The sequence below is a fragment of the Elephantulus edwardii genome, unplaced genomic scaffold, assembly GCF_000299155.1.
Source record: "Elephantulus edwardii isolate Elephantulus edwardi_28Jun2011 unplaced genomic scaffold, EleEdw1.0 scaffold00067, whole genome shotgun sequence".
Lineage (NCBI taxonomy): Eukaryota > Metazoa > Chordata > Mammalia > Macroscelidea > Macroscelididae > Elephantulus > Elephantulus edwardii.
Window position 1 is genome coordinate 8,326,054 of NW_006399817.1, and position 9,811 is coordinate 8,335,864.

Consider the following 9,811-nt stretch of genomic DNA (forward strand, 5'->3'; position numbering starts at 1 on the left):
TTTTTTAAAAGCTAACTCTAGTTTATCCTGTTAAACCAAGAAAACTTAGATAATATTTCCTCTTTATGTGACAATGATAACCATATCCAGCTCATTAAGGAGATATGTGTTTTCAGTCTTGAAAGTTGAGAAGAGGGGAGTTAATTTTCAGAACTCATATATCACTGGTGGGGTTTAGTAAATCATATTCCATTCATGATTATAACCAGAACTATGGTAAGTTATCTTTTTTGAACTCAGTAGAAGAAAACCTATCTCAGAACCCGTAAGGTACAGTAGGAAGGGATGCTGGTTAAATATTTAGTACATTCCAAATGGTGGATTTTGGAATTAAGAAACTGACTTTATTGAAACAAGGTTCCCAGGGGATTCTTTTGAATTCACAAATACAGTGTTTAGTTGGATAGAATGGGTTAGGGAGCAGGTGTTAAGGAAGAAGATGAATTATTCATTATCTTCTTCAATTATTAATTCAACTAAGCCTACTCTCTTAACCTTGCTTTTATATTTAATCACCTGGGGAGCAATTAAAAAATCCTGATGCTCAGCCGACACTCAATGACAATTACTCTAGATTCTGACTCTCTAGGTCCAGGTATCAGCACCTTTAAAAACTTCCCAGGTGATTCCAATGTTCAGGGAAGTTTGAGAATTGCATTAAGGGCTAAATATCAAGGGCCCAATTTAGTATAATGAGCTTACATTTCATCTGTCACACACTCATTGAACCTTAGTGACAGCTCTGTGAAGGAGTGAAAGAGGATGAAATTCTGTCTTTGTTCTTGATCCATTCCCACAGATAACTGTTTAGTTCTATCAACCAATGACCACACTTTGATTAACTTCACTTTACTTCATTTCTAACCCTGGCCTGTAGCCTCATTTAAGAATCTGAATCTGTTGTTCTAATTAGAAGTACAGAAAGTTGGAACTGGAAGGAACTATAGCAATCATCTTGTTCAATCCAATTTCACTCACAAGAAAACTGACACCAGTGAGGATTATTGATTTGTCCAGAGTCCCATAGCAATGTCCCATAGGATCCCATTCAGATCCCGCTGTAGAAATTAGGCTTAGTTCTAAAGCCAGTGTTGGTTTTCTCAGCCTCCTTTGTGTCAGACAATATATGAAATCTATGACTGAACCTAGCTGGAACATTGTGTGCTAATCTTTTATCTTTAAGGCTGATAAACATTCTGAATCATGACATAAGTCTTCATCTAAGGCTAAGATCAATGATCTCAGACTTTAAGATCTTAATATATCTTTTTTTTTTTTTTTACCTAGATATACACTCTGAATCGTGACACAAGTCTTGATCTAGGGCTAAGATCGATGATCTAAGACTTTAAGATCTTAAGATTTTTATTTTTATTTTTTTTTTACCTATAAGTGAAACCAAAGACTATAGAATTTATCAGAGAAAAGCTAGGGACAACTCTAGAAGCCCTAACAGATTTCCAAGCATAATGAAAAACCTACAACCAGGAGAGAATAAAAGAGAAGAATGGCATCTCCTAAGAATTAAATGCACATAAAAAAAGTTCCAACAAGGTAAAAAGGAAACCAGTAGAGTGGGAAAAAATATTTGGCAATGTTATAATTGATAAGGGACTCATATGTAAAATTTATAGAACACTCCAATACCACAACAACAACAAAAAAAGGTAAACAACCCAATAACAAAATGAGTAGAAGATATAAATGGACACTTCACCAATGAAGAAATTTAGAGAGCCAACAAACATATGTAAAAATGTTCAAAATCCCTACCTATCAGAGAGATGCAAATCAAAACAACTATGAGATACCATCTTACCCCAGGAACAATAGCAAAGTCCAACAGGGCAGCAAACAACAAATGCTGGCAAGATTGTGGAGAGATTGGAACTTTATTCACTGCTGGTGGGAATGTGAAATGGTACAACCACTATGGAAGGTGATCTGACGCTTTCTCAAAAAGAAATACCATTTGACCCTGGAATTCCACTAGTGGAAATATATCCTAAGGAAACCAGAGCTGCAACTCAAACAGATGTATGAATGCTTGTGTTTATTGCTCCATTATTAATAATAGCAAAGAGATGGAATCAGCCAAGTGCACAAAAACAAATGAATAGATAGAAAAACTATGGTGTATTCACACAATGGAATATTATGCAGCACTGAAAAACAATGAACTTGTAGAACACTACATAACATATGGGAACCTGGAAGACATTATGCTGAGTGAAATATCTGTCACAAAAGGACAAATACTGCATAACACCCCTGTTATAAAATAGGATTGACGTGGGGGGTTGGGGAGAGAATAGGAAAGAGAGATAATGAATACTGCATTGAAGCAGATGAGGGGAAGAACTATATGAAAGAAATATGTGATTGGGCATTATATGTATGACAATAATCTGGAACAAGAAGTCAATTGCAAAGTGGACTGAGGAAGGGTGAAAGGAAGGGGGGAGGAGAATATGCAACAATGAATGGTCAAAAATCCAAACTTTCTGTAAACTTTTGTTAAAATCACAGTACAGATTTTGGGTTTTTTTTAAGGGAAAAAAAATCTCAAGATACTAATTGATCTGAAGAATCATTTGGGGTCTTTAAAGCCTCACAGGATTCACAACAAATGTGTAAGTCTTCATTTCCCGTAGAGGTACCTTGGAGCTGTATTTTTAATAGACAAATTTCTGCTCAGCCATAAACTACTGTTTAATCAGCCAAGTTTTAACCTTGAGTAGCTATAATTTTTCAAGAGGGTATTTCTCTAAGAAATGGACTTTTAGTCTCCACATCATTTTAATTTTTTTTTAATGGGTGCGGCAGTGTGGGATTTTTCTATCAAACTGAGTATACTCATTCTTCAGGAACCTCAAATATCAGCTGCTACTGGAACAATCTGAAATTAGTAAGGAAAAGTGAAAATTTAAGCAATACCCAAATATCTTGGCCAGGGTAGTCTCAATTTTCTTGAAATCTGGTCTCTTTTCAGGATCTTCCTCCCAACAGCTTTTTACAAGTAGATAAACCTGGGAGAGAAGGAAGAGATCAATTAGCTAAGGTGAAAGCTGTTCAATCAAAATAGAAATCCTATCCAGCTCTCTTCTATAAAAAGGAGTCCTGGTGGTGCTGTGGTTACAGTGGTCGCCTGCTAACCAAAGATCTGTGGTTCACACCTACCAGCCACTTAACAGGAGAAATACATAGCATTGTGCTTCTCTAAAGGTTTATAGAGTTATAATGTTTATAATATTATGAGATTATTCTTCTCTTTCTTATAGAGTTGTTATGGGTTTGATCAACTCTGTGACAACAGACTTGGATTTCATCAGTCTCTTCTATAATGGGAGTAATTGTATTGCTAGGTGCTGCCAAATCAAGTATGACTCATAGCAACTCTATGAAAAACTCTGAACCCTGTCCTATATTGTGCCATCCTCATCATCGCTGACATACCTCGAGCCCATTGCGGCAATCACTGTATCAATCCATCTCATCAAGTCTTCCTTCTCTTTCACTAACCCTCTATCTTTCCAAGCATGATGTCCTTCTCCAAGGAATAATCTCTCCTAACAGCATGACATACATAAAAGATGAAGAAGATTTACCATCTTTGCCTCCAAGAGCATTCTGGCTGCATTTTCTCCAAGACATATCTGTGTGTTCTTTTGGAAGTCCATGAGATATATTCAGTGCTCTTTTCCAATACGCATCACTCAAAAGCATCAATTCTTCTTCTGTCATCCTTTTCATTGTCTTTCTCTAAGATGCATAGCAAATGATTGGAAAGACTATGGCCTGACAGACATACCTTAGTCTTCAAGCTGACACCATTGCTCCTCAGTAATTTGAGAAATTCCTTACTGCAGACTTTCCCAATGTAATACAACTTCTGATCTCTTGACTGCTAGTCTCAAGTGTATTGATGTGGTTTCAAGTAAGATGAAATCATTGACAATTTCAATCTTTTTTTCCATCTAGCATGATGCTGCTTATCAGTACAGTAGTAAGATTTTTGTCTTCTTGATGTTGGAATAGAATCCATATAAAAGAATGTCATCTTTTTAAAATTTTGTTTTATATTGGTTTGCTTGAAAAGTTCAAACACATTATATTTCATACAATCATTCCCGTGCATTATCTTTTATAAAATCAATCAGCATTGGACCTTGCCCTGCTGGATCCTTCCCATTTCCTTCACTCTCTCCCTTCACCCACCAAAGTGTATAACCCTGTGGTTTTGCCACTACCTATCCTTACACCTTTGCTCCCACCTCTTCCCCCCTCCGTGGGTACTCATATATGTTTTACTAGTTATCCTTCTATTTTTACAATAATGGTCTTACACAGTACTTGTCTTTTATGAGACGGAATTAGTTCATTCAGCATAGTACTGTCCAGTCTATCCCAAGTTATGCAGTATTTTTCAAAATCATTGCTCCTGAGTGCTGCAAAGTATTTCATTGTGTGAGTGTACCACAATTTCTCAGTCCATTCAGTTGAGGTTGGACATTTGGACTATTTCCATCTTCTTGTGATGCTTCTATCTCCATTTGTGTTTCAGTTCCAATTTCCTTGGGGCATATTCCTAATCGTAGAATAGCTGAGTCATACAGAGTTTCTGTCTTCAACATTTTTAGGAAACACCAAACTGACTTCCAGAGTGGTTGCACCATTTTACAATCCCACCAACAGTGTTATGAGAGTTCCTATGTCTCCACAGCCTCTCCAACGTTTATTGCTTTGCTGCCCCACTAAACTTTGCCTCTGCTACTAGGGTGAGATGGTATCTCATTGTGATTTTGATTTATATATCTCTTATTGCCAGTAATTTGGATCATTTTTTCATGTGTCTGTTGGCCATCTGAATGTCTTCTTCTGTGGAAATCCTTTCCATGTCTTTTGTTCATTTTGTAATTGTGGTGTCAGTCTTTTTCTTCTAAAGGCCCTGGAATGTTCTATAAACATTTGTTATGAGACCTTTGTCTTAGATGATATTGCCAAATATTTTTTCCAGTCAGTAGGTTTCCTTTTCATCCTGTTAGAAAAATATTTTGATGAGTACAGAGATTTAATCTTCAGCGATTCCTGCTCATCAATTTTATCCTTTACAGATTATGCATTTCTGGCTGTATTTGTCAGTCTCTTTATACCATAGACTAGGCCCTCTAAGCTTAGTTCCAGTTTGTCTCTTATGAACTTTATGGTTTTGGCCTTTACTCCCAGGTCTCTGATCCACCTTGAGTTGATTTTTGTTTATGGTGTGAGAAGTAGATCCTGTTTCAGCTTTTTGCAGGTAGCAGTCCAGCTTTGCCACCACCATTTGTTGAAGAGGTTGTCATTTCCCCATTTGATAGGTTTTGTTTCCTTGTCGAGTATCAATTGACCATAGATAAAGAGGTCCGTTTCTGGGTTCTAGACTTTGTTCCATTGGTCTATGTAAGGCTGTCATCTTTGATCTTCTGCAGCAAGCACTTCAAGTCCTGCTCCTTTTTCAGCATCAAGGTTATATCACCTGCATAACACAGGTTGTTGATGAATCTTCTCCAATTCTGATGCCACACTCTTCTTCATAGAGTCCAGATTCTTGAATGATTTACTCAGTATACAGATTGAATACATATGGAGAAAGGATACATTCCTGATGTACACCTTTCTTAATTTTAAACTATGCAGTGTAGGGTGGATGGACAGCACAGGAGAGGGAGACTCTGAATGAGATGGATTGATACAGTAAAAAGGGTTGGTGTGTCAGAATTAGTGAGACTGGCTCAGGACAGGGAAGAGTTCAGAGGTGCTGTACATAAGGTCATTATACATCATAGGCGACCAAATGGCACATAACATACTATGATAGGTTTGGAAGCAGGAGTGACATCTACTTCCTGAATAACATGCCTCTGAAAACTCTATGAACTTTTATAAATGTTGATAGTTAGAGAGGGGCATCAGGCCTTTTGTTCATAGGGTCACAATGAGTTGTGCTCAACTCGAAGACAATCAACAACAACAGTCTGTATAAGACAAGTTATACTGACTGAAGGCTTGATTCTACATCCATAGTTCTCAGTCACAGTTAATATTAGAATTACCAGAGAAACCTTGACAACATTTATCACTAGACTCTACCTTAGTGTATCCTGATTTAATCAGTCTGTAATAGGGCATACATTGTATTCTCAGATTTAGCACAGGTCCAAGTTAAATTTTAATTTCAACAACTATAAGGTATCATCTCACCCCAGTAAGAGTAGCAAAATTTAACAGAACAGCAAACAACAGCCTCAGAACCCCATAGCAGAGAGAGCTGTGAGTCAGTTACCACATATAAGCATGCTAAGTATTTTGCATTGTTTTAGCTGAAATTAATTTTTTTTTAAATTGCCAGAGAGGCATGGCCTATGGGATAGAAGTGCGGCTCCCAAGTGTTAGGACACCAGAGATAGCGAACTTTCTAGCTCTTGGTGCTTTCAAGGCAAGAGGTCTGTACTTCTTTGAAAACAGCTCCTAGAAATGAAAGCTCCTTCTTTATTTCCAAGTCCAGAACTATTGAGGAGGATGACACTTTGGTAAAAGGCTTTAAATAACACTAGAGTTTACTCGGAAAGGAAGGTTCAGAGAGGAAGAAATAGATTTGCAGGAAGGAAGACAGGATTGGAAAAAGCACAAAGGAATATAAAAAAGGCAGGGATAGAAGCAGTTATATCTCAGAAACTTAAGGCTCTAGTCTGTCTTGAGTGTAGAATAAGAAAAGAAAGATGAGAATAAAACATGGCTTGTTTGTGTTCCACAGAACTGGTTCTGAAACCTATCTGTCAGGCTGGCTCATGAATTTAAGAAAAGTGTTTCAATATTTTTTTTTCCTTTTCGTTCATTCATGGCTGCACATTTCCCTCCGTTATCCCCCACCCCAGTTTTATGTTTTGGGAAAAATAATCATTAATTGTTGCATAATTTCCTCCCTCTCTCCCACTTTTCCCCCCTGTCCACTTTACTATGCACCTCTTATAGTGGACGATTGTCATACAAATAATGCCTAATCATATATTCCTTTTAGACTGTTTTTCCCTTCATCTGTACCCACGTAGTGTCCATTATTTATCCCCTCTTTTTTTCATTTTTCCTCAACCTTCATGTCAGTCCTGTTTTATAATAATGGTGTTATGCAATATTTGTCGTTTTGTGACTGAGATATTTCACTCAGCATAATGTCATCCAGGGTCACCCATGTTGTATAACATTTTATGATAAGTGCTTTGTAATATTCCATGGTGTGAATGTACCGTAGTTTTTCTATTCATTCATTTGTTGATAGGCACTTGGCTGGACTCCATATCTTCACTATTTTAAATAATACAGCAATAAACATGGGTGTACATTTATCTGTTTGGGTGGGAGCTCTGGTTTCTTTAGGGTATACTCCTAGTAGTGGAATTGCTGAGTCAAATGGTGTTTCTATTTCCAACTTTTTGAGAAAGCGTCTTACCACCTTCCAAAGTAGTTTTACCATTAAAATGTTTCTAACTTTACTCTTTAAGAAACAAAAAGGATTTAAAAAAAAAATAGGCCATATATATTTAAAAACAGATTTCTTACTATCTTTTTTATTAGAAAAGAAAATTAAAAAATAAAAACATTTTTAGAAAGCCATGTAAAATTCTAAAACTATTACATATTCTTTAAAAGCTTCTGCGAAGATTATTTAAACCAAACCAAACCAAACCAAAAGCTATCACACACACAGAAAAGGCAATGAGAAAAGACAGTACTTCAGAGGGTGATGTTCTTGGTACTTGTTACTTGATTAGTTCTGACTCATGTTAACACCACGTGTGCAGAATCAAATTTTTAAAATTCCATAGAACTTTTCAAGGCTGCGACTTCTGGGAAGCCAATTGTCAGGCTTGTTTTCCCAGGTGTGTTTGGGTAAGGTAGAATAGCTGAATTTTAGGCAAGTGCTGAAGTGTTTACCTAACCATTTCCACCAACAAGGGATATATTACAGGGGAGATACAGAAGGGTAAACAGTTATTTTTCTTATAATATTTGTGAATGTTTGCTCTTTTTTGGTTAGTGGATAGTATATTAAGCCATCCACATGCATATTTTTGCTCTTTTAGCTTCTAAACACTAAGAATGTGATGTGGGGCTATGAGCCAGCTCTTCCCTGAGTTAAAGGTACAGAGGGGCACGAGAGTGTGATAGACTAATGTTGTTACGTACTGTTGTGCCTGGGACAACTCATAGCTGACCCTCTAGGAGAGGCTATAAATAGTGAAAGAGGAGGTTGTCCATCTTTCGCCTGTAGAACATTTGGTGGATTTGAACCGCCTGCCTTCAGTTTGACAGCACAACTCCTTGTCCACTAGGCCACCAGAGCTCCCTGATAGACTAATAATGGTTCTCAAAGATATATCTATGTTCTAATCTCCAGAATATGTGAATATTATTTTACATGGGAAAATGATCTTTCCAGATGAGATTAAGATGTTGTTATCAAAACAACTTGAGGTATCTTCTCACCCCAGTAGCAATAGCTAAGTTCAGCAGAGCAGCAAACAGCAATGCTGGAGAGGTTGTGGAGAGATTGGAACCCTTAGTTACTGCTGGTGGGAGTATAAAATGATGTAACCACTGTCAAAGGCAGTTTGGCGCTCTCTCAAAAAGTTGCAAATAGGAATATAATTTGACCCAGCAATTCCACTATTCAGAAGATATTCTAAAGAAAACAGAGTTCCCACCCAAACAGATAAACGCACACTCATGTTTATTGCTGTGTTATTTATAATAGCAAAGAGATGGAAGCAAACCAAGTACCCATCAACAAATGAATAGATAGAAAAACTATGATATATTCACATAATGGAATACCACACAACACTGAAAAACAAGGAACTCATAAAATGTTACATAACATGCATGACCCTGGAGGACACTATGCTGAGTGAAATATCGCAGTTACAAAAGGACAAATATTGCATAACACCAATGTTACAAAACTGGAACTGACTTGGGGGTTCGAAGGAATTTAAGAAAAGAGGCAATAAATAATGAACACTGCATTGAAAAAGATGAAGGAAAGACTGTTTAAAAGAAATATATGATTAAGCATTATACATATGATAACAGTTCAGAATAAGAGGTACATTGCAAAGAGGACTGTGAGTAAGGGGGTAGGGAGGTAACTGTGCAACAATGAATGAATATTAAAAAAAATAAATAACTGGGGAAGGGGAATGGAGGGAGAGGAGATAAAAAGTACAACAATGAATGAATGAAAATCTATATTTTCTGTAAACTTTCATTAGCATCATAATTAAAAGGAAAAGTTCTGTTTTTAAAAAAATGTCCTTATCATTACTCTGTGCCAGCAAATCTGTTCTGACTCACTTCAACCTTATGAACAATAAAATCAGACACTGCTCAGGCCAGTGCCATCCTCCCGATTGTTACTATGTTTGAACACATTGTTACAGCCACTGTGTGAATCCATCTTACTGAGATGAATAATTTCTACATTAATAATTTCTATTACAGTGATTAGTACAAGACTTGTTCATATCAGATTTCCACCTTATGGGATGGAATGTTTCAAATGTCCAAACTGCTATAGCATTCATTATCTATGGTATTAATTATTCCTCCTCCTTTCAGTCCTCCCATCCCCATGTATGTCTTCAGGTTCTGTCAATCACTGGAAGGTCTCAAAGAAACTAAAAACCTCTTCAGGGAAGTGGATCGTGTGATTATACACAATGTGGGCTAAGGAACATGAACACAGAGACTGGTGAATGATGTTGTTGTTGTTGTT

The 9,811-nt window shown here is 36.8% G+C and overlaps 1 protein-coding gene across 1 annotated transcript in view; it reads right to left on the reverse strand.

Annotated features, from left to right (window-relative positions):
- GUCY2C (guanylate cyclase 2C (heat stable enterotoxin receptor)) overlaps positions 1 to 9,811 on the reverse strand; it is a 143,662-nt gene that overhangs the window by 28,566 nt on the left and 105,285 nt on the right. The window contains exon 20 of the mRNA XM_006888428.1: positions 2,938 to 3,029. Coding sequence (XP_006888490.1) covers positions 2,938 to 3,029 — 92 coding nt within the window. The remainder of the gene's footprint in view (positions 1 to 2,937; positions 3,030 to 9,811) is intronic.